The 24980-nt window shown below is 52.5% G+C and overlaps 1 protein-coding gene across 1 annotated transcript; it reads left to right on the top strand.

Annotated features, from left to right (window-relative positions):
- Positions 1 to 12834: 12834 nt before the first annotated feature.
- GDF6 (growth differentiation factor 6) lies at positions 12835 to 24721 on the top strand. The gene is made up of 2 exons (XM_068672303.1): positions 12835 to 13298; positions 21834 to 24721. The coding sequence occupies exons 1-2, from the start codon at positions 12971 to 12973 to the stop codon at positions 22733 to 22735; spliced, it is 1230 nt and encodes a 409-aa protein (XP_068528404.1). The 5' UTR covers positions 12835 to 12970; the 3' UTR covers positions 22736 to 24721.
- The last annotated feature ends 259 nt before the right edge of the window (positions 24722 to 24980 follow it).

Below are 24980 nucleotides of genomic sequence, written 5' to 3'. Positions count from 1 at the left end.
GCGTGCCAGGATTTAAAGACAAAAATGCAAAAGCCGTAGAAACAAACAACAGCATTTAAGCACACCGGGGATAAAACACTTGCAAATAGGGAGTTTTGTCCATGAAAATACATAAAAAGGGATAGGAGAAAGAAGGAAGAAGAGAAACTGTAGAATGGCTTATGTATTTATTTATTTATGTCTTTTATGCAGTTGTTCCCTAAGAAGACTCTGACTACATCTTGCATGAGGTAAAGAGGAGGCAGCCCAGGAAAGTGGAGCGATCCTACTCCATCCCCTGGCTGGCTGCTGGTGCAAATTGCAGCCTTTCCTCATGGCAAAGCCCTGTGAGACACCAGCACCATCTCTTCCATCTCCAGCAGCCTCTCCCAAGAGGGCTCTGCATGCCCTGTGGCCGTGACAAACATAGCAGTGCCTTTTAGCACACCCAGAAACCACGTCCCCAACTTTCTGCTGATGTATCTCAGCCTGGTCGGTGGAGTCACGCTGATTTCCGCCAGCTGAGGAACCATTCCTATATTTTCACCTGGTCCATGAAGATTTATATACTAATTCCCTGCAAAGCACTATAAGGAAAAAGGAAAAAAAAAAAAAAAAAATCTCCTAGCCAGGTCCGCAAGTCCTATTTCATAAATGAGTTATCTCAGCATGGCTGGGTCGGATCTTACTGAGAGGACAATACATTCAGTGCTGTCATGTAAATCATTTCCTTTTGAATACTTACGTCTAATCAACTTCAGACCTTGTTTTGGACACATTGTACGTTTCATAATCTGGAGAACTCTCTCTGATGAAATCCTTGCCTCCTGACCCCAAAATACATCTGAACAAAATTGTCCCATCAGGAGTTCAGATAATTGCTTGGCCTTTCCTGTCAGTCATAAAACAGACCAATCCAACTTTTTTGGACACTTCCCCACACTTTAATGTGCTTTTCAAACACATTCCGAGCAGCATAACAGAATCGGAATGGTGCTTTTATAAATGTGTGGTACTTCGTATGCTCAGGCAAAGAAATCAGAGCCTCTCTCTGCTGGTTCCGTGTGTATTATTGTGTGATAAAAGTTTACCAGCGTGGAGCTCTGCAATTATTGTTCTTACAGCTCCATTAGCCTTAAATCTTATTTATGTACTGTGGGTTTTTTTCTCTCACTGCAACTCCCGGGCTATCCCTTGCCTTCTGCCAGAGCTTAGGAAGCACCGAGGAGTCCAGGCACAATTTTAAGACTGTGTCTCATGCCCAGAGTGAGAGTTTTTAAGAGAAATGCCCTTCTGCAAATTGCTCCGGGGCCGGTGCACTGGAGGAAGCCCGGCACATTTCTGCCGGTGAATGGCAAGCTGCCCCGTGCACTTGGCCGCTGCTAAGTCCCGAACAATGAGAAGCATTGCAAATATTCAGACATCACAGACGAGGGTTTACCGAGATCACAGTCTCAAGTTGAAAGCCTGGGAATTCCTCAAGGAAAAGGTGTGGTCTGGGGCAGCGCATGTGAGCTGAGAGCTTTCCAAGTGCGTCTGCAGCTCTCAACATCTGATGGGAAGATTAAGTTCGTGGGCAAAACACATTGTGAAAATGGAAAGCAGACTGCTACATTTATCAGCAAGCCGAAAGGACAAAATGTACGTGAATGCTCGAAAAGAAAAAAAAATAATATTAAAAGGCCCTTCTACATCAAGAGGAAACCTTCCCAAGGAGCAGCCAGCAGGGCTCGGGTGCCACAGGGAAATCCTGCAGCCGTGGCCTTGAGGATGCTCCAGTCAATGGGGTGCTGTGTCAGTACAGCTCACAGCTCCTGTGGGCACCTCCAGGCATATGGGTGCTGTGCATCCCAGCCGTGCTCTCAAGACTTCCCAATTCTTCCCAATTCTCCCTTTGCGAGAGGGTAATCCCATGCAGAGCTCTTGCTTGGTTCATAAATCAAGCTTCGAGTCCAAGGAAAAGCGTGGCTCTTTGGAGAGAAAATAGTTATCACTTTTTCATAGCCCTGCTTTTCTTCTCTTCATTTTTTTTTTTTTTCTGGGAAAAGCCTTTATCTCATCAGTCCCCTGTGCTGTGAGGTGGTGCTTGTGATTTCCAGGTTGGATGCCCGTTGTTTCTACAGCCACCTTCTTGTTTCTTCACCTCGCTTGCTCTTTGTGGCTGCTTGGTATGTCTGGTGCTGTTGCTGGCGTATCTTTGCAGTGCAAAAAGCTTGCAACATGCATGAAAACCAGCCTGGATGCTGCTGCTTTGAGCACAGAAATGAGCACACCGCAGGGCAGAGGTTTTGTCAGCTCTGGGCACCTCAGCTGTTTCCCTATATATATTCACCCCAGGAAAGAAAAATGGTAAAGTATAGTAGAGTAGAGTAGAGTAGAGTAGAGTAGAGTAGAGTAGAGTAGAGTAGAGTAAAGTAGAGTAAAGTAAAGTAGAGTAGAGTAGAGTAAAGTTAAGTAAAACAAAGTGACATAATAAAATAAAATAAAATAAATAAAATAAAATAAAATAAAATAAAATAAAATAAAATAAAATAAAATAAAATATAAAATAAAATAAAATAAAATAAAATAAAATAAAATAAAATAAAATAAAATAAAATAAAATAAAATAAAATAAAATAAAATAAAATAATAAAATAAATAATAAGTTTGCATTCTACTACTGTTTTAATCATCACCTTCATCAGCATCTCTTCATTACATCCTGGCCATGTGTAAGATTGGTTATCCGACTTTTTTAACATTTTATGTTATTTTTTCTGTAACTTACTGCTCACTCCGTGTCCCCTCGGTGCAGGCAGCTCCGCTGGGGCTGTTTGCAGCGCGGAGCCCCCCGCGTGTCCGTGCCCGTGCCCGGTCCCCACGCCGCGGGGCCGCGAGGTGTCGCTGCCGCCCCGGGCACGGCACGGCCCGGCCCGGCCCCGGGCTGCCGCGGGACCCGCTCGGCATCCCCGGGACAAACCCCCGAGATTCGCCACCCGTGGGGCTGCCACGCGTGGGAGCATCACGGCATCACCGGGGTTTTCAGCTGAGCTTATTCCCCAGAAGACTTGTCGTCGCGTTCTTTTTTTTGTTTGTTTTGTTTTTAATTATTATATATATATATATATTTTTTTTTTAGTGAATTTAATGAATTCTGAGCAGTGCGTGGTGATGCTCCGTGGTTCTCCCCAGTAGAGGGAACGGTTTGTCATGGGGCTGAAGGCAAAGCCTCCTCGCTGCCTATTTCTTCGTGCTGGCCCCCAGCACGCATCCCCGAGACAAGCCACAGTGATGCGACCCTGCTGTGAGTGCCAAGGATGCTCCTGGCTCTTGGCCCTAATAACCTCGTTGTGTCGGTGGCCTGCAGCACCAAGATCTGCCCCAGGACCTCAGCAGCATCCTCCCTCCACCAACATTCAGCATTCAACAGTGGCTCCCTTCTAATTCAATAGGGGTTTCCAATCGACTTTTGTGGGAGAAACATGGAAAACGAGATTTGGGGTAACCCTTCAAAGACATTGTGAGGCTGAATGGGAAAATCTCCCAGGCTGTTTGCTCTTTTTGCAGGTTAGCCCAGGTGCTGCCCTAGCAGACTGCTGGTGCTCCATCCTGCATCACCCCGCGTCCCCGCAGGAGCTCGAGGAGCTCAATCCCTCAGGTATCTGCTCTTCTCCAGGCTGGGCTTTGGGAAGCTTCATCCAGAAGCAAACCTCTGCATGTTTTGAAGATTTTTCCTTGGATATGTTGATGCTGTGGTAGGTTTCACGAGGAATCAGTAAACAAAGAGTGAAGTTACGGTAATAAACAAGCATCGAAATGCAAACACTGGAATGTCAAGGCAGAAGTCTCAGCTTGGTTTGCATTTTAACAGACACGGAAATAACGACAAGCTGAGGAAACATGCGGGTTCCTAAGGCTGCCTGAGCAAACCCATACAAGTCAGACTGAGAGCCATCAAACTTATTTATGCTGAATAATATCCCGTTGCTCCCTGAATGCATAAGGGAGTCCTCAGTGGAGCTATCAAGGAATATGATTCCAGTAAGTTATACACAATTCTGGCCTTGTTTTCTAAACATATGCATTAATTTTTTGGTAAGAAGCCCACTACATTTTTTTTTTATTTTTATTTTTTGGCCAATGCTCTCCTTTTCTATAGCCCTGATAAAGCTCAGTCTGTGAAATCCTTCTTAAGATACCTCAAAGACAGTGTTGACGTCAACAAGAAGGAAGCAGTGCTATAGCAAAATAAATGTAATAAGGAAAAGTCTGGGCTGTGATTACAGGCGATGGAATAGAAGATGCCCTGCCAAACAGCCAAACACTGTTATTGCCTTGCCTTGGGGTTTAGTCCCTTTTCCAAACAAATACTGCGGGATTCTATTGAACACCTCCTCTTGCAGGATGCCTGCCTCCGGGATGGCATAGTAAGGGCATGGGCAGGACTTAGATTTGTGGAGAAAGAAAGACAACTGCTGCTATTAAGCAGGGAAAGCTGAATGGAATAAATAGCTTGCCTGAGTAAAATGAAGCTTTTTTTTTTTTTTTCTCTCTTATTCTTTCTTATGCTCAACAAAAAAAGAAAAAAGAAAAGAAACAAAAAAAAAAAAGGAAAATCCCCATTGATTGCATCCAGCTGTTAAAATTTTATGATACAGAGATCCCCAGTTGTCATGACCACTTCATGTAGTTTAATATGCAGTCGTATTCTTTTCAGTTTCATTTTCTCCCCAAACTTTAGTTAATAAAACACCTTTCAGACAGCCTGTTCCTAGCAGTTATAGAGTGCCTGGTCTTCTTGTACAATGAGGAGAAACTGAGTGTGCAGCCTTGGGAAGGAATTCCCACACAGGCACGTGGGCTGTTACCTGTGGGATGCTCGGCATGTGGGGAAGGCACCGCGGCCACAACTCCCACGGATGTCAACCAGAGCCACACTTAAACCCTTACCCATATGTTGGAGACACATGCTGAACAGAAGCAGCTCGTTCCCAATAACCCTAGAAACAAAACCTCTCACCTCAGCCCCGTCCAATACTCCCCTTGCCTTCAGAGGGCATTGGGCTCAGGCCCAGCATGGATAAATCCCTCTGGACCCTGGAAATTCAGAGGCAGACCAGCACATCCCGAAACACTGTGCATCTCTCCTCTTTTTCATCCACAGTGAGCGCAGGGGATGAACCTGCACTGTGCATTTCCAGCCTGGCTTTCCAGAGAGCTTGCTGTTCAGTTGTCACTGATAAAATAACAAGCGTAAAAGCAATGCCCATGTTTCTGCTTCTGGAGGGGCTAATATTTTCAGTCTGCTGCTGGAAGTGCTCTTTGCTCATGCAAGCTATGCTATAGCATGCTAGCATTTCTCTGGCTTGCTACCAGTACCCCTATATGCAGAAAAAACCCTACGTTAGGAAAAAATAAAGGCTGAGTGTACGTATTGGTAGCTCCAGGATCAGACCGGCTGATTTAATTAATCCCAGAGCAAGTGTTTCAAATAAGGGAATCCAAAATTATGATTAAACTACAGAAGGAATCGAAATACACTATGGGTCTGGGGTTTTGCCATGCTCTGCCTTGTGAAAGCTTCTTTTTGAGCTTCAGCAGTCCTTTGCATCATTCTTTCGCCTTCGTGGTGTTGAAAATCGTTTGGAGAATCCATTTAATGGTGCAGTTTTATGTAGAAGGTAACTGCACTGCCGCCCTAAATATAAAGCAGTCGGAGTGACTTCAAATAAACGGGTCTGGTTTTGTGAGGGGTAGCGCCGATAAACATTTGGGTCAGCCAATGCGTTCTGCGGGCAATGTTTAAAGGAAACATTAGCTGTTAACATGCTTAGCTTGAGGAAGCTGAGTCCTCCCTGTGCAGTATTTATAGTAATAGTTTAATAGGAAGCCTCTAATGATAACATCTTACTACTTGTTTAATCCTCTTTTACTCAGCAAAATAACTGAGTTAATTTGGGAAGGAGAAAGAATGCGGATGCCGTGCCTGGCTTGGGACGGGACAGCATCTCTGGGCGAGGACAGCTTCATGGCACCACAGACAAGGTGCTTCCAGGGGCAAGTCACTGGCTGCCTCTTTTGGTGCCCATCTCTTGCTGCAACAGGGATGGGAATGGTGGGTTTTTAAATGAAGAGAAGAGAAGAGAAGAGAAGAGAAGAGAAGAGAAGAGAAGAGAAGAGAAGAGAAGAGAAGAGAAGAGAAGAAGAGAAGAGAAGAGAAGAGAAGAGAAGAGAAGAGAAGAGAAGAGAAGAGAAGAGAAGAGAAGAGAAGAGAAGAGAAGAGAAGAGAAGAGAGAGAAGAGAAGAGAAGAGAAGAGAAAGAGAAGAGAAGAGAAGAGAAGAGAAGAGAAGAGAAGAGAAGAGAGAAGAGAAGAGAAGAGAAGAGAAAGAGAAGAGAAGAGAAGAGAAGAGAAGAGAAAGAGAGAAGAGAAGAGAAGAGAGAGAAGAGAAGAGAAGAGAAGAGAAGAGAAGAGAAGAGAAGAGAAGAGAAGAGAAAAGAAAGAGAAAAGAAAAAGAAAAGAAAAGAAAAGAAAAGAAAAGAAAAGAAAAGAAAAGAAAAGAAAGAAAAGAAAAGAAAAGAAAAGAAAAGAAAAGAAAAGAAAAGAAAAGAAAAGAAAAGAAAAGAAAAGAAAGAAAAGGAAAAGGAGACACTTTCAGCTTGGGGGGACATTTGGTGAGATGGAGTCCAGCAGAATAAAAAAGAAATGGAGGAAAAAGAAGTAGAATTACTACAAGAGCTGTCACCATCACAGGGCTCATTCAGTCTGTGCCTTCCCTTCCCGTGCCCCCCAGCTCGGGGACGTCTGCAGCACAGCTCCTGGCACCCAGGCATCGCCACAGCTCTTTTATAATTTTGCCCTGAAAAGAGGTGCTTCCAGAGGGCTTCCTCCAAGTTGAAATGAGGGAAGAGGCAAAAACAGAAACAAGGAGAGATGCAGGGAAACTGCTGAGGTGTGTGAGTACAGATGAGGATGGTACCCACGTCTCTGAGGTCTCTGCTAAGCTGCATCCCGACACCTCCCAGGGCTGAGGGACCTGTCCTGGTAACAGGGATAATGATTGGGACATCTTAAAGTCCCCAGCATAGACAGGGCCTGAAAGTGGAAAAAACCCAGCTGCTATGCTCAACATACCCTTGGCAAGGCTGGATTGATGAGAGTGAAGTGAGGGAAATCAGAAAGGAATCATAAAATGAAAGGATGTAAATGAATTCCTTTGTGCTGTTAGGCCAAACTGTGGTGATGCATTTTTTTTTAAGGAGTCCTCTCAAAAAAAAAAAAAAAAAAAAAAAAAAGGAATTTACTGCATGTCCCAGTTAATCTGCAGGCAGAGTGTGTGGTTGGGATCATTCATGACAGGGAACATCATTTCAAAGCACCAGCCTGCGTAAAGCCAAAGCGGGAAGCCTCGGCTGGGGTATTCACCAAAGGGAAAAACCAAAAACAGGAAAATAAAAAAAGAAGAAGAAAACACCCCCCCACACACACACATAGCTAAATCTAATTTGTCAAATCTGTAAGTATCCTAATGCAGAATTGAAAAGTGCAATAAATGTCTTCAAATTATTCCCCCTTTTTTCTAAGATCAGAAGCTGTTATTCATGTATTAGTCCCTGCCCTCGTTGCACTGAAACAGAAAGCAGTGCTGGGCATATGGGCACTAAGTATTAAAGACAACAAAAATTATGATTCAGCCCACAAATGGAGGGCTGGATCCTGCCAGGGCTGAGGTCCTTTTGTGTCCTACAAAATTAGGAACCGCGGATACTCAGCACCAAAGCAGAAATGCTGAGTATCCTCCGGGGCTGGGCTCAGGGCTTAGCGGAAAGTCAGACAGAAAAGAAAACAATGAATGCAAGTGCCACCAAGCTCGGACGAGACAAAAACTGCACCAAAGCTGTCGCCTTTTGCTTTTAGCCCCCCAGCAGCTGGAATTAGCCATGTGAGGCTGCCCAGGCACCTAGGCAGTGAGTTGTTCCCGTTTGGCAGCTGGCAGCAGGGCACGCACGGTATTTAGAAAAAGGAGAAATTGTCCGAGTAAGCAGCGTAGCCGAACAAATCATAAATGATAATAAAAGCGGTGGTTCAGTTTATATAGCTGGGGCTCCGAAGCAGAATTACAGATTATGACAGGTTAATGGGGATTGTGACATTCCCTATACATGTAAATAAACACTGAATTTGAGAACCTCTGTTTTCCCAAAGCACTAGTAAATAAAAGTATAACAGAGACCTCATGTAAAGTAACCATATGCTTATAATTATACAAACATTGTAGATCCCCTGTGTGAAATTTCACATCTTTATTGCTTCTATTTTAATGTTTACAAAGTTGGTAGTAATTTTTCAAAAACAAATCTGATCCTAAACAGGAAAGACAATTTCCTACATAATTTTAATTTTCTACGCCAGGGCGGACGAAATGAGAACCACTCTGATATTACAAACATCCCCACTTTCTCGTGCCGCAGTTTGTTTCCCCGATGTCAGGATGTGTTTCGATGCTCCAAGAATGCAGGAGTGGCTCCGCTTTCATGCCCATATATTAAGTTTTTAACTGTGAGCAGGAGACAATGTGGTTCCAATCTAGGACAGTGACAAAAATGCGGGGAGCTTGCAGGGAAGCGACGTTGCCACTGGTTCATGGCAAAATAAAACGCTGCGGAGAGCAACAGTTGTCGCATAGGGTTAGCCCCGTTACTTTCCCCGACTTTGACTTTTCTTGTGAAAAGACCGACCGGCGAAGACAGAAGCGAAATGAGCAGCAACATGAAAGCCCTTGCCTGCCTGGGGGACTGCACAAGTGCCCGCAGAGAGTGTGGGGCTTCCCTGGGGGAGCTGTGCATCCCATACGGGGTGGCCGGGAGCGAAGCTGCTTTCCTTGCCGGGCCGCAACACGAGGCTGGTGCAGGATTTTCTAAAGCAACTCTATTTATCCAGGCGTGCTCTGCCTATTTTCACCTCCTTTTGGTTCTCATGCTGTTGTTTTGATGGTTAAAATTCTTGGTCTGCTTAGGTTTTTGAGGTTTATGTTTATGAGTTTTCAAAGTGTGCCAGCTGAAACATGCACGCCGAGAAAAAGAAAAAAATGATGGTTTGCTGTATCAAGCGAAAACACAAAATTTGGCTAATGTGGTGGGCCAAGAGAAGGCAGCTTGGTGCTGTGTCCTCAAGGATGCTGTGAGCTGGGATCAGGCAGAGAGAGGGAGAGGGAGAGGAGCTGGAAGGAGGAAGGTCGCTCTGGGAAGTGGAAGCAACTTCTGGGTCAAAATCCACCTCCCGAAAACAAATATTCCTGCTAGTACAGGGCACTGCGCAACAACATTTTCGGGAGTGCTGCAGCAAGGAAGCAGAGATGCTAAATATGTTGTAGATGAAAGCGACGAGAGCCTGATGCCCCAGACCTGGGGCCTTTGGAAGACAAGTCCCGTTCCCAAAGCCGCGGCGTGTGGGGGCTGGTGTGAGGCTGGAAATCAGCACATATGGACCACACGGGCGTTTCAGAAAAATGTTATGCTGCCTGCCATGCCCGTAGGAATCCCTGCCCCCTGATTATGTGATTTGAACACAGCCCTTAAGAGCTATTTGTGGTAAAGGAGGAGGAAGCCCATATTATTTGCTAGTCATCCTAATAGAGGATGATTTGGGGTCGCAGAAATAAAAGCACGCGATGCGGTCGTTCGTGTTAAAATCAACCACAATCTAGCTGAAAAAAAATATTAAAAAATAATAAAAGAGAGGAAGAGGGACTGCCTGCAAACTGATCAGCACTGTACAAATGCCACTCGCACACCTTTTGTAGATCTTCCAAGAGCCCACAAAATAGAGATGCACCGAGTGTTGCTTAGGCCATCGCTTGACCACTTGTGCAGGGATGAATTTCCACCTCTTACACCAGCCCCCCAAAAGCTGCTCCCTTACTGATAATTACGAGATAAATTTCTATTAAGTTTTCAGGGGAAAAAAAAAATAAATTACATTTGCTTTTAGCCGTCTCCTGGTTTTCAGATTTTGCCTCTGGTGATCCTTTTTTCCAGAATAGAAAAATTGACAGAAAGCAAGAAATTCGAAACATGTGAAAATTGTGTGTCCTTGTACAAGGAAATTCAGGAAACAGCTTTTAAAACTGCGGTTTAGAAAGCTTCCCCAAATTGCTTCAGCTTGGAGAAATGTATATCAAACAGAAAATTGTTACAAAATATTTATAATGCAATTATAACCTGAAGCCCGGCCAACTTTTATTGTTGAGAAAACCGGAAAGGAAACCATTTAAATAAAAAATAAAAATGCTATTATTCTTCTCTGGCCGCGGCTATTCTTCTTTCCCTGCTCTCATTGTTGCTGCTGCCGGCATCGTGCCGTGTGCCGAGCCGCGAGCCCCGGGGCCGCCGCCTTGGTGCGTGGGCCCTGAGCCTCCCAATTTTCTCCTCCCCAGAATGACCCCAAACTTCTCCAGGCATTTGGGGACTTGCGAGTCCCTCGCGCCGACGGGCACGCCGCGTCTTCTCAGTTCCTTGCGCTCCGTCCTTCACTTAGCTCGCTGTCGTGACAATTAACTGCATGCTCTTGAACAATGGCATTGTCTTCGGTCATGTCAATAGGACGGGGCCTGACGCTGCCATAAACAGGCCGAGGGGCAGCAGGGGTTGGGTTATTCTGCTCTTTCTGCTACCTGCTTACGTTGTTGGGGTGCTGGTTTCATGACCAGCCCGAGCACCAAGAGGTGACCCAAAAAAGACCCCCGTGGAGTGCAAGGGGCTTCAAATCGAGGCCGTGATACACAAATGGGGGTGGAGAGCAGCCGTCCGAGTCGATTTCAGAGAGTGCACAAAAAGCACGAAAGCAGCAGGTAGAAATGAAATCAGCGTGGTGAGGGGTGCTCTGGGGACCACTCGACCCTTGCAGCTCTGCATTAGTATGAAACCACCTTCCCTCGGGAGGAGAGGAGGCCGATGGAGGAAAAAGCAGAGAACAAAGAGGGAAGGGGAGAGAGGGACTGAGAGACAAAGGGAGGAAGGGAACAGGCACGCGGGGAGCTGCAGGGGGACCCTGGAAAACAGCGGGGTGGGAGTGGGAAAGGGCAGCCGTGCAGCAGCAGCAGCGCTGGGCACCACAAGGAGGGGATGTGGGAAGCGGAACAATATCAGAAAAGGGAAAATAGGACAATGAAATGCAGCACGACAGAAAAGAATGGGCCCCGGGGGACTCAGGTTGGGCAGAAGTTGGCAGAGAAGAAACCGGAGCTGGGCAGCTGATGGGAGATAGCAGAGAGGAGCGTGGAAAGGGTGAGGAGGGCACAAAAGGGGCAGGAGGAAACAAAACAAAAAAAAAAAAGTAGCGATAAGGCTCCAGCAGAAAGTGGGTCACGGCCAGAAAAAATAGCCCAAATGCTCAGCATGGAGCAGAAAGGATGGGAACGGCGAAGGGGAGCAGAAGAAACAAAAGTGAGGCACCAGAGCAGCGGGGCTGAGGGGAGGGGAGCAGAAAGCAGCAGATTAAAGGGAAGGGGAACGAACATAAGGGGAGACGTGAAGCCAGGGGATGGGTATGGGAAGTGAAGGACAAGGAAAAAGCCAAGCCAAGGACTGGCCCTCTCCAATCCTAGTGATAATGGGTGTCCTGTATCCATGTGGTCCCATCCAGAGTGCTGGCTGGGGGCAGCCCCTGGCACAAGCTACAGCTTGGAGCAAGACCAGGAGCTGGCTGGGAGAGCACTGGCTGGCAGGGACCAGCACCAGCCCAGTGGGGCTGCCCCAGGGTGGTTTTGTTCCCCAGTGAAGATGTCTTGGTGACTTGGGACCTGAGTCCCTTGTAGGCTTTGAATGCCCCCCACACCATCCTCATGGCAGAAAAGGAGAACAGAGGACAACGGGGGAAGATGAGGAGAGCAGAGGAGCTCAGCATGAGGCAGAGCAGTGTGGGGAAGCAGAGGAGGATGGCTCGTGGCTGCGTGCTGTGGTTCAGGCAGGATAGCAAGGAGGAGTTGGGAAGAAGCAAGGAGGGAGCAGGAGAGAGGGGATTGCACATATTTGTCCTCTTTGTCCAGGGCTGTGAACCCTGGAGGTGGATGGATGTAACCATTTGGATAGACAAGTCTTACAACAGGGGACGCAATTTTCTGAAAACCAAACGGATCTGGGTGGGTGAATCCTTTTGACGGTGCAGGAGGGACCTGGGCCCTGCAAGGAGTGAGCTGCCCTGGCTGTCCCACTGATCCTACAGGTGCTGCCGGTCCCATGCTGCCATTCCTGGGCCCCAGCCTCCTATTGGGGTGGTTCCCCCTCAGGCAGATGTTAAGAGAAAGACAGCACAGAACCATAGACTCATTAGGGTTGGAAGAGTACTCCAAGATCAGCTGATCCTACCACCAATGTCACCCACTGAGCCGTGTCCCCAAGCACCACGTCCAACCTCTCCTTGAGCACCCCCAGGGACAGGGACTCCACCACCTCCCTGGGCAACCCGTCCCAGTGCCTGGCTGCTCCTTCTGACAGAAATGTCTCCTCATTTCCACCCTGAACCTCCCCTGGTGCAACTTGAGGCCATCCCCTCTAGTCCTAGGGCATTACCTGTGAGAAGAAGCCAACCCCAGCTCCCCACACCTCCTTCCAGCTACCTGCGACTATCACTTACGACGTGACCCTGGGCTGGCTCAGACCTCCCCCCCACCCCCCGCAGGTGCCCCGCACCCCCGTGTGTCCCCATCAGCCCTCCCCTCCCGCGTCTCCCCTTCCCCTCCCCGACCCCTCCGCGCACCCTTGGCCCCACATCGCCCCACATCGCCCCTCCTCGGCCCCCCGCCGCCGGCCGGCCGGGGCACCCAGCCCGCCCCACGGGGCGGTCCGGGGGCGGCGGGGCGGTCCGGGCGGCGGCGGGGCGGGGCGGGCCGAGCCGGGCCGGGCCCGCCCGGGTGCAGTTCCCCGCTCGGCGCCGCTCGGCCGCGCAGTCCCCGCCGCACGTCGGGCCGCCGGAGCCTCACGTCGGGCCGCCGCCCCGCCGCCCCGAGCGCTATGAATGCGAGCCGGGCCCTGCTCTCCGCCGCCTTGCTCGCCGGCCTCCTCTGGGATTTACCGTGCTGCCTGCCGGCCTCCCTCCCCGCCGCCGAGGAGCTCGCCAAGGGCGGCAGGGGCCGCAGGGCGCCGCGGTCCCCCCGGGAGAGCCGGCAGAGGCAGGGGGGACAGCCCGGGGGCCGGGCGCCCCCCAGGGCGGAGCCCCACGAGTACATGCTGTCCCTCTTCAGGACCTACTCCATCGCCGAGAAGCTGGGCATCAACGCCAGCTTTTTCCAGTCGTCCAAGTCCGCCAACACCATCACTAGTTTCGTGGATAGGGGACAAGGTAAGCGCCGACCCCCCCCCCAGTACTCCCCCATCTCCCCGCAGCGGGCTTTATTTTTTGTTGTTACGCTTTTCTTTCCTCTCCTTCTTCTTTCCTTTCCTTCTTTTTATTTTCCTCCCCCTCGGTGTCTTTGGGGAGCTCGTGCTTTTATTTTAAAGCAAAGCGGCCCGCAGCGCGAATCCCGGAGCTGCGTGCGGGGAGCCGCGCGTGGTCGTCCCCAAATCGGCTCGGGGGCAGGGAAAAAGCAGCCCCCGATCTGCACGGGTGTAAATGAAACCTAGAAGAAAAAAAAATGAAAGAAAGAAAAAAAAAAAAAAGCTCTTCTGGTTTATTTCCTTCTGCCAAAGAAAAGATCTCTCTCCCTTATCGCTCCAGCTCTAAGGCAAATAGAAAGTTCAAACTGACCGAGGGCAAACATTTGCTGCCTAAAGCCGCCCTGCTTTATCGGGATTTACCTGGAAGAGCCCCGGGAAGCGCCGGGGCCGGGCTGCGGCGTTTGCCCGGGGCCGCCCCGAGCCCAGGTAGCGCCGGGCCCCGACGTGCCCCGACGGGGCGGGCGGAGCGGGGCTCAGCCGCGGGCTGCCGCCTGTTTGGGGCCGCATCCCCCTTCCTTTAAAAGTCCTGGATGTGGGGACAACCCCGGGGGTGGCCGTGGATGAGGGGGACCCGGCCCTCGGCTCCCCCGGGGCAGGGGCTGCGCCCCTCGGGGGGAGCCCCTCGGAGGGAGAGGCGCAGGTAGGACGGGGAGGGGACGGGGACAGCCGTGTCCCAGGCCTTGACCCCGCTGTCCCCAAGGCAGCAGCGATGCCGCTGGGCTCCCGGGACCCCTCCGCGACCCGCAGCCCCGGGGGGGGCCTCGCTCTGCTTTCCCCTCGCTCTTTGATGGCTCGGACTCAGGGCAGCGGGCGCAGGTTGCGTGCGGGTCCGGGGGAAAACAGAAATTCCCTTCCCTCAAAATGCCCCCTGAGTAGTTATTGATTTATTTAGGTATTTATTAATTCGCATTATGCCGGTTTGCGGGCCGTTAATGACAGACTCATTAAGAGGTTCTTAACGAAGGTCGTGCGTCTTTTCCTTCTCCCCATCCTGAAGACCCCGCAGCCCCCTCCCGGGATCCCCCGGGACTCGCCGGGACCCCTCGATTTTGGGGACCAAACACGGCACTGCGCAAACCCCACGGCTCCCCGGAGCTGCAGCAGCCCCAAAACCAACCCGGATCCTTCTTCGACCCTTCATCCTCTCCTCCCCTACACCCCCTGCCGGGGCCAGCTCTGTCCCCGTCCTTGTCCCCGTGTGTCCCCCCCCCGGCTCGGGGGCTTGGGTGTCCCTCGGTGCCCCTTGGGTGCCGGGGCCGGGGGCGCCGTCGGGGCTGGGGGCGCAGGACGGTGCCCAGACAGCTCCTAGGGACAGGGGACAAGGGACAGGGGACAGGGGACAGGAGGGATTTGCTTTCCGCCTTCGCCCCATGAAGGTCTTTAAAAAAAGGGGGTGCGGGATGGGGACTTCCCAGGCACAGGGTTTCGAAAGCTCAGCCTTAAAAGAACGGCCTCGGCCGCTTTTCCCCCGCAGGAAAATCGAGGGAGATAAAGCCCCGTTCGCGATCATCCTATTCTTGCTAAGCCGAAGAAAGACAGTTAATTTAACAAATTTAGCTCATCTTGCTGCATGGGAGATTGTACTCCGGGGGAAGTGATTTGCTAACAGAAGTCCCGGTTTGATTAAGGGAAAGCCTCACTTTTCCCCCATTGATTTTGATTTGATGTGTCACAGGCTGTGACCTTCTGCTGGACCTTCAGAGGGTTGCTTAGCATCAAGCCACTGATTGGAGTATTTCAACTCAGTGATCTAATTGAGTGTTCATGTCATAACATATCAAATATTGTCTAGTCTCCCGTAATGAAGCGGACCAGCCAATGGCACATCACCAAAAAAACTTCAAGAGAAGCTTCCGTTCCTCTGAAGTGGGAGCTGGTTTGCTGCCCACCTCCCCGTGGGCTCCTAGCCCGCTTAATTGGCGAGCTGCGGTGGTGCTGCTGATGAGCAGCCTTTGCTCGGGGAAAGCAGAGGGGGTGGTGGTGGTGGGGGGGGAAAAACTTGCTCTCGATTCATTTGCAGACAATATAGCCGCCCAAATGGACCCAATTAGACGGGCTGCGCTTTACCTACGGCCGTGGCCCTACCTTGCGGGCAGGATTTGGGGGGGACTGCAGCCGAAAAAGGGGGGCGGTTTTGGCCGCACAGCATCGCTCCCCGATGGGGTTTGCACCCCCCGGGACGGCCCGGCCCGGCCCCAGCCATCGCACCCTGCTCTCGGCTTCTTTCTTTCCTTCCCCCTGGAGCTAATAGGATCCCTTTCAGGCTAGCTGGAGAGCCACACCACTGCCATATATACATACATATATATGTGCATTTTTTTTTTCCCAGCGATAGAAAGAGTGCAAAAAGGGTGGGGGGAGAGGATTTGCGATTCCCCCTTCTCCACCCCCTCCCGCCCCCCACTCGCTCCCCCTTGTTACGGTCGCAAGATCAGACAGGACCTAGCTGAATGTAGGAAAATTACTGTTGGCACATGAAGTAACTCATTAAAACGCAGATGGTGCTCTCGCTGGCCTCAGGACCCCCAGCATTGGCGCTCCACGGCAAGGCAGGACAATTAGGAGCTGCAAGGGCTCCACCAGGCAGGAAAAAAAAAGGAGGGGGGAAAAAAAAAAAGAGGAGAGCGGAGGGAGCTGGAGAAGGCAGCCCTAAACAAGCAAAGCCACAAGGAGCACGATCGGCGGCACGGCTCGGAGCAAACCGAAAAGCAAATCGTGCGAGGGATGCGCGATTTTCAACGGGGTGTCCCTGGAGAAGCGGCACCCGCGGGTGGGGGGGGGGTGGCTGCCGGGGTTTCGTCTCGCCTCCCCATTTTTGGGGCCGAAAGGCTCCCGGAGCAGCGGGATTTTCGCCCGGCAGGGACGGGGGGACGGCAACGGGAGCTCGTCTCCTTTTTTCCTCCCTTTTTCCTCCGCCGGCTCCATCGGATGGGCTTGGGGTGCGCTGCCTTTAGGGTAGCGAGGGGGGCGAGGAGGATGGGGGGAGCCCCCGGGCAGGGGCTGGAGGTGGTCCGGCTGTTCGCAGGGCAGAAGGAGAGAGCGTAAATCCCTCTCGGAGTTCCTCTGGTGCAACATGTTGATGCAAAACAGCGGGTTTCTGGGCGGACCGAGAGCTGCGCCGCAGTGCAATCCGCGCAGCGCCTTTTGCCCAGGCAGTGTTGTCGTTGGCAGAAGGAAAATGAAATATAAGCGGGGAAGTATTTTAATGGGGAAGGAGGGAATTCGCAACTGTTAATTATTTGGTGACCTTGTATTCGATTTGTTTGAGCCCCTTATAAAAACACTAATGCACACCAGACGGCCGCAGCGAGGCAGCGAGCAGCCGCTTCCAAGCCCAGCCGTGCGCCCGGGCGAGGAGCGAGCTCGAAAGCCGTTACCGGGGCAAATTCGGTGAAAAATATATTTTTTTCGATGATTTTTTTTTTCATTTTTTTTTTCCTTAGTTTGCGTTCGTTTCCTTTTGGGAATCCTCCGCGGGCAGAGGCGGAGCGGGGACGCGCAGCGCCCGCGGCACAGGTAGCGCTGCGGGGTCGCTCGGCGAAGGGAAAGGGGGGGTTCGAGCGTGTCGAGATGCCCATTTCGAACCCCATCCTACAACCGATTTTTATTTTGTTTTATTATTATTATTTTTAATCCAGAAATCCCCCGGCAGGGCTTGCTAGGAGGTCCCTTTTATTATTATGATGATGATGATTATGACGATTATTATGATTTTATTATTATTATTTTTTTTTATTATTTTTTTTGAGGACGGTGGGATCGAGCTCTCCGCTTTGGGGCTGTTCAATTTCCAGTGGCCAGGGCTGGGCTGACCCCAACCGGGAACCCGGAGGCGAGAAAACCCGGGGCAGCCCCGGGCCAAGCCCGGGCAGCGGCTGAGCCCCCAGCCCGCAGCCTCGCCGTCCTCCTTCTCCTCCTCCCTCCGCAGTCCTGGAGAAAAAAAGCAGCTGGTCGGAGAAATGCTCTTTCCCTTGCGCCGGAGATTTCGCGGCAGGCTGCGATCGGGACTCGTTGTGTGCCTGAAATGTGGTTTCCGAGCGAGAGGGGACGTTTCAGCCCTTGCTAGTTGTGGGCAGATCTGGATATTGTTTGGATTTTTTTTTTTCCCTTCCCTGAATCCCGGCTCTTCCAGCTCTATCGCCCAGAAATAATCCTCCGAAGCGTCCCCTCGCTGCTTTTCTTAGCTCCGAGCCCCGGGGATATTCGGTCCCGTTCCGGCGCCGCGAACGAAGCCGGGAGGGGCAGGGAGACGCCGTGATTTCTCCTCGATCGAAATATTTCGGGGGGCGAAACGGTGGCAAACGGGGGGGTGTCGGTGTCTCTTACGGCAGGCAGAGCCCCCCCGGGGAAGCCCCTCTCCTCCCCAGCGCATCTCCCGCGGCGGGGCGGGTGGACCCAGAGCTCGGAGCCCCCCGGAGCCCTCCCCGGAGCCCCCCGGAGCCCTCCCCGGAGCCCTCCGGAGCCCCTCCCGGAGCTCTCGGGGACCGGGACCGGCTGCTGGGAAGCGGCGAAACCGAGCCGGGGACCGGGGCTGCCGCTGCCCATCCCGGGGCAGCCTTCCCGGCACGGATGCTGCGAGCCGGGGATGGAAGGTAGGTTGCAGCCGTGTGCCTCCCCGCCGAGTTTTGGGGCTGGAAACAGCCCCCCCACGTTGGTTTGCTCGGCTTTGGGCAGCTTTAGGAACTCACCCGAGGAATTCGTCCGTCTTTCCCCTGTTACTCGCCAGCCAGGCGAACGAAACGTTTCGATCTCCTCAAGCCGGTGTAATATAAAAAAAAAAAAATAAAAAATAAAGGAAACACGCTCGGAGCCGGGGAATTGAGAGCAGGGGAAATACCACACATGGAGACGCAGCCCCTTGTTCGCAGGGCTCCGAAAGCAAATACCTGTCAGCGTCGCGACTCCGCAGGCAAGGGGCAGCCCGTCCCAATTACACGGGCTTTAATTTCGAGCGAGCGGCTGCGAGGGGTCTTTGCAAACGGCAAATGTGCTTTTGGTTTGCGAGTTTAAATCCGGCTCGAAAGAGAATTAGGGAAGCGGGGGAAATTCTTCTCGAATGCGGTTTTGGGTATAATTTGCAGTGATGTAAAGTTCAGATCCGAGCCCTGATGAGTTGGCCGGCAGCCCGGTACCTGATCTGCCATGAAAAGGGAAACTCGGCGTAGCCTTCCTTAACCCCCGGCTCGCCTCAAAGGCCGGGCTGCCTGCGACAAAGAGGGGCTGGGAAGCCCGAGGTGCTTCCCACGGGGAATTAAAGGAAACGTCGCGGCCCCAAAAGGGGTTTCGCCGCGGGGATGACAGAGCCGCCGGCACCGCCAAGAGGGGAGAACCCAGGAAGGGGCGGGCAGGGGGCTCGGCACAGCCCCCCCGACCCCTGCCCGTGTCCCTGCCCCTGTCCTTGCCCCTATCCCTGCCCCTGTCCCCGTCCCAAAGCTTTGGGGAGGGCCCTGCTCCGTCCCCCGCCGGTGGCACACGCTTAAATCCGGCGTAGTCTGCTCCCTTCCCTCTCCCCCCCGCCCGACCCCAATATTTTATCTTGGCCTGCAAAAATAAACAACGGCGAGTGGGAATAAGGCTAATGCTCCTTACGCAGCTAACATTCGTCTAAATTAACGCTGCGAGCATAAACACGTCCCCTCGGGGCGTTTGCAGCGATGTGTGCTTCCCCCTGCCCGGCTCTCTCCAAATAATTCAGGAACGGGAATAACAATAGGGACGGCCTCAGCTGGCCCGAGAAGAAGGCAGAGCTTTGAGCAGGGTGGTGGAAACCACGGGGTTCACCCCAAATCCTTCTCTGGTTTGGAGGAAACCCGGAGATGCCGAGTCCCGGGACGCACAAAGGGATGGGGACAGCCCGGGTGTCCCCGCACCTCCCTCGTCCTGTGTGCTGGAACAAAGGTCCCCAAAGCAGAGCCACCCCTGCCCTGCTCCTGGAGGCTCCCGAGGTGCCGCTTTCTCTCCCTGATTTTTTTTTCTTCTTATTATTTTTTTCTCCTTTTTTTTTTTTCTTTTTTTTTTTTTTTTTTTTCCCACCCTCTCGACCGCACTGGGAGCGAGCCAGTCCCGGGTTAGGATTATGTATTCATCTGGAATTATTAGGTTACGAGAGCGAATAAATAGCGTTTATCTGATCGGATCCGAAGCCGCTTATTTCAAATAGCCGGGATCCCTGCCCCTCGCTGACAAAAGAGCCGGGACCGCCGCAACCAGCGGGGCTTTTCCACCGCCGAGCTGCTGCTGCCGGAGCCCGGCTCGCAGCCCCGCTCGCCCGGGGCCACCTTCCTGCTCCCGGTGGCCTTGTCCCCAGCGTGCCGGGCCACACGCCGGGCCACCGGAGCGCCCCAACCCTCCAGGCTGCGCTGCGGCTTGGGAGGATGCTGGTGGAGGGCGCGTTTTGCACGGCCACCCCCCCGGGGAAAACGCTGGGAACCGCAGAGAGGAGCTGGTTCCCCCCTTTACTCCCCCAAAAAGGGTCTGCAGAGCCTTCACAACCCCAGAAACAGGGACCCGAGGGGAGTTTGTCCCACCTTCTCCATGGTGCCTAACCCACACCCCCGGCGGGGCCGCGCCGCGCTGCCACCTGTGCCCTCCCCCGGGAAAGGGCTGGGGGAGGAGATTTGGCTCCGGAGGGACACGGGGCTGGAAGTAGCCCCTCGCTCCCTCCTCCACCCCATGCCGAAAGGGGAGTAACAAAGAGGACGAGCATCTCCCTCGGGAACCAAACCTGACCCCCCCCCCCGGCAGAGGTGGAGCCGTGGCCGGTCCTAACGCCGGGGGGCGAGGGCAGGGGTAAGGGGGTCGCATCCTAACCCTGGGGGTGAGGGCAGGGTTCAGGGGATGCTCTGCTTCCCTGGGGGTCGCTGGAGAAGTGGGGGGGGGAGGCGGAAAGCTTCGCCGCAGCCCGGCGATGCCAGGAGCCCCCGCTGCGCCCACCAGGTGCCCCCGGCAGGCAGCGCTGGGGGGGCGACAGGCGAGGGGGAGGAGGAGAGGGGCTTGGGGGGAGGACGAGGAGAGGGTCGTGCCCTCGGGGTGCACACCCCTTTCTGGCTGACCCCCCTCTGCGCCGCTCCCCAGGGCTGTTTTTATTTATTTTATTTCATTTTCGGCTCTATAGAGGGGCTGTTATGATCACCTGGGGCATCCCCAGCTTTCGGGGGGTTATTTCCTACAGTCTGCCCCCGGGACCTCCCCGACAGGGCTCCTTCTCCCCAGGGCAGCCACTGGGGCAGGTTTCTTCCCCACCGTCCCCACCGGAGCCCCCCCACTCCATCTCTTCCCTCTCGGTGGCTGTGGGAAGACGCAGCTCCGGTGCGTAAATCCTCGCTGCTGGCCTGCGTGCTGAGCCGCACTCATTTTTACATCGCTGTGGCATGCCTGAAGGGTCTTGGTTTCCATAAATCATCCCGTTGTCCCTCCTGCCCCCCCAGGAGGTTCCCCCAGACCTGTCAAGTAGAGCCGAGGTTGTGAAATACACTGATTAGGGATAGCGATGACCTTTGGTATCAATAAATAACAGGGGCTGTATATTTCTTTAGGCTCCCTTTCGGCCTCTGGAGCAGGCTGAGCTTGGAAAAGCGGCGAGGGGCTGCTGAACAGAGGCTCCACTGACACTTTTACTATTGAAATATACACAAGCTTTACTAGCTTCTGGGGAAACCCGGGGGCTTTGGGAATTTTTGTATTTGCTGGGTTGTAAACATTTTATTGGAAAGCAGCTCAGGGGAATCTGGTTTGCTTTCTGTGCTGCATTTTGTACACCCATGTGTCAAAAAAGAAGTCTATTTTTTTTTTCTCTTGAAGAAGAACATATAAGCATATATGTGCATATGTACATGTGGACACATGTATACAAGCACACTGTGGATGCTGGCTGGGCTGATGGGCCAAGGCCATGCCTGAGTAGGGGCTGCCATGTGCTGCCTCTGGTGTGGGAATGGGATCTCCTGTCTGGGGTGGGTCCCTTCCCTTCCCTTCCCTTCCCTTCCCTTCCCTTCCCTTCCCTTCCCTTCCCTTCCCTTCCCTTCCCTTCCCTTCCCTTCCCTTCCCTTCCCTTCCCTTCCCTTCCCTTCCCTTCCCTTCCCTTCCCTTCCCTTCCCTTCCCTTCCCTTCCCTTCCCTTCCCTTCCCTTCCCTTCCCTTCCCTTCCCTTCCCTTCCCTTCCCTTCCCTTCCCTTCCCTTCCCTTCCCTTCCCTTCCCTTCCCTTCCCTTCCCTTCCCTTCCCTTCCCTTCCCTTCCCTTCCCTTCCCTTCCCTTCCCTTCCCTTCCCTTCCCTTCCCTTCCCCATCCTTCCCTCTGCCCCCCGACCCCACCTCAGACCCAGGGGTCCCCCCGGGGTGGTTTTGGGGCACCCTGCCCTCCCTCCCTCCCCACCCCCGTACCCCCCTCATCTCCCCCCCCCCCCCGAGCACTCCCTTTTAATCCTCTTTTCTCCCCCTTACAGACGACCTCTCTCCGGCTCCCCTGAGGCGCCAGAAGTACCTCTTCGACGTGTCCACCCTCTCGGACAAGGAGGAGCTGGTGGGGGCCGAGCTGCGCCTGTTCCGCCGCCCCCCCCGCGGCCGCCCGCCGCCCCCTCCGCCCCCTCCGGCCGCCCCGGTCCTGCAGCTCTTCCCCTGCCTCTCCCCGCTGCCCCTGGGCTCCCGCAGCCTGGAGGCTGGGCCCGGAGGCTGGGAGGTGTTCGACGTGCGCCAGGGCCTGCGGGGGGAGCGGCCCCGACGGCAGCTCTGCCTGGAGCTCCGCGCCTCGCCCGGCCGCGGCTCCCCCCCGCCCCGCCGCTGGCTGGACCTCCGCGGGCTGGGCTTCGGCAGGGGGACGAGACCCCCTCAGGAGAGGGCCCTGCTGGTGGTCTTCACCCGCTCCCGGCGGCGGAGCCTCCTCGGGGAGCTGCGGGCGGAGCTGGGGGCTCCCCCACCGCCTCCTCCTCCTCCTCCTCCTCCTCAGCAGCCCCCCGCCGGCCGCCGGCCCCCCCGGCAGCGCCGCACCGCCTCGGCCAGCCGGCACGGCAAAAGGCACGGCAAGAAGGCGAGGCTGCGCTGCAGCAAGAAGCCCCTGCACGTCAACTTCAAGGAGCTGGGCTGGGACGACTGGATCATCGCCCCCCTGGAGTACGAGGCGTACCACTGCGAGGGGGTGTGCGACTTCCCGCTGCGCTCCCACCTGGAGCCCACCAACCACGCCATCATCCAGACCCTGATGAACTCCATGGACCCCGGCTCCACGCCGCCCAGCTGCTGCGTGCCCACCAAATTGACTCCCATCAGCATCCTCTACATCGACGCGGGCAACAACGTGGTGTACAAGCAGTACGAGGACATGGTGGTCGAGTCGTGCGGCTGCAGGTAGCGGCCGAGGAGCCCCTCCGGGCGGCGGAGGGCGAGGAAGACGTCGGATGAAGAGCGAGGAAGGGCGAGGAGGGGGGCGGCGGGGAGCCGGGAGCCGCGGGGGGGACGATGTCCCCCTCTTTCCTTCCTCCTCCTATTCCCTTCCTCCTCCTCCTCCTCCTATTCCCTTCCTCCTCCTCTTCTTCCTCCTCCCCTCCTCACCTCCTCCTCCTCTCCTCTTCATCCTCTCCTCCTCCTCCTCCTCTCTTCCTCCTCTCCTCCTAGCGCCTCTCCGGGTCTCCCTTCCCGTGCCTCCCCCCCCCCGGGCTTTATCTGGCCATCTCCCTCCGAAGGTGAAGGCAATTCCCCAAGTACAAAAAAAAAAAAAAAAAAAAAAAAAAAAATCAACAACAAACACACACACACAAAAAAAAACAACCGGGGGAGGGAGAGGGAGCAGACCGAGCCCCGTCTCTGAAGTTCCTCTGAAAAGGGCTATTTCATTTCTGCCCTCTCTCTTTCACATTCCTGCAAGATTACCGGCCGCAAATAGCCTCCCCCGCCCCCCCCCTTCTCCCTCTCCCCTCGAGGAAAAAAAGAAAAAAAAAAAAAAAAAAAAGAATTGCTCAAGATTGTAATTACCAGTTAGGTTATATTTTAAGACAGCAATGAAAAAAAAAAAAAACTGTGAAAAGAGCGAAGTGTTACAGAAAGCACAAGCGGGGTGAAGGGGAAAGGAAAACTCCCTCGGATTTCACGACCAAGTGCAGCGAGGCGGGGACGGATCCCTGGGCAGCTCCAGATCCCTGGGCAGCCCCAGCTCGGGGGCTCTGGCAACCTGCAGCAGTATTACACGCGAGTGTGGCGCTGGAAAAGGCATTTGTGTCCGCTTGCTGGTCCCTTCCCACCTCTGGGCTCAGCTTCACCCGAGGAAAGTGCACTTGGAGGCGTGCCGAGCCCTTTTCCTGATGCAACTCTTTGTAGGTTCAGGCTTTCCCCCACTCATGGCCGGAGTCTTTAGCTTCTCCGGCGTCGCAGAGCTACAAATTGGTGGAAAATGGAAAAAAAAAATAAAAAAGAGAGAGAAGAGAATAATAATATAAAATGCTAGTAAAAAGACTCGACCAGGAGCAATAATTTAAAATGCACATTTTGCCTGGGATGCACTGTTGTTCATATAAAAGTTGTAAATATTCGTTTATTTAAACAGACTGAAAAGTGCAAAATGGAGATGAACAACAGGCATTTCTCTTTTTTTTTTTTTAATGTATAAAACATTATATGCACTCGAAATGTTATAATTTCTAATATTTTTAAAAGTTTATATTTGAGTTGTACAGAATTAAGCATTAATCAAATATTTCATTCTTACTTAACATTATCATTTCCTTAAAATATTATTACAAGATTTTAATTCTGTGCTAATAACGGAGAAAAGAAACTTTTTTTTTTTTTTTTTTTTTTTTTTTTTTTTACTGTCTACCTCACTATAATGCAAGTATTTACAACTCTAAAGTTATCTGAGGTAAATTAATATTCAGAACATTTTTACAATACACCTTTACTGGACGATACTACAACTATTACTGTATTATTAAACTTTTTTTTTTCCAAAAAGTCAGCTTGCTTTTATATGTTCTATTATTTGGTTAAGCAGATCTGAGCTCTCAAATGCTGGCTCCAGTGCTAAAATGCTGCAGAGCCGAGTTGGAGCAAGTGCCACTTTAAGACTTACCTAAAGCCATTCTTCCTATTCGAAGACTTTTTGTAATCTCACGAGATCTTTGGTATGTGCTGGTGGCAGAAATTTGCAAGAAGCTGCATTATGATTTTATGCGTTTGATGCGGTGATTTACGGTACTGTAAGGGGGAGAATGCATGAAATGGGAAAAATTCAGGCAACCGTTTGTAAATCTCATCTGTACTGGGCACGTGTATATACACTGTATTATGATGATGAGCAAAAGATAATGAATGTTTTATAAATGATATTTATTTTTTGATGCAATGGGTAATATATTTATTAAATCTTTCCTGGTTATCTCGTAGATAATGAAGAGCTATTCACTGAGTAGTTGTTTCAGTAAGAGAAGTCCCGTCCTCTCTCATGGCAATGTGTGCAGAGGACGGGGTGCTCTTGAGTGCAGGCAGCCCGGGGGGTCTGAGACCCCATCACAAAACAAAACACCCCCAAAAAAGCCTCATCTTACATGCCCGAGAGCTGCAAGAGCTGCTCACCTTGCGGCAACTGTGGAATGTGTTTGAAA

This window comes from Anas acuta, chromosome 2 (genome assembly GCF_963932015.1).
Source record: "Anas acuta chromosome 2, bAnaAcu1.1, whole genome shotgun sequence".
In the NCBI taxonomy this organism is placed as follows: domain Eukaryota; kingdom Metazoa; phylum Chordata; class Aves; order Anseriformes; family Anatidae; genus Anas; species Anas acuta.
Note: the sequence above shows the minus strand (reverse complement) of the source record. Positions and strands in the feature narration are given on the sequence as shown.

Excerpts from the sequence above, each read along its gene's own strand:
- GDF6 (XM_068672303.1), top strand. The coding sequence starts at position 12,971 with ATGAATGCGAGCCGGGCCCTGCTCTCCGCCGCCTTGCTCGCCGGCCTC. Across the intron at positions 13,299-21,833 it reads TTTCGTGGATAGGGGACAAG|ACGACCTCTCTCCGGCTCCC; the intron begins GTAAGCGCCGAC and ends TCCCCCTTACAG.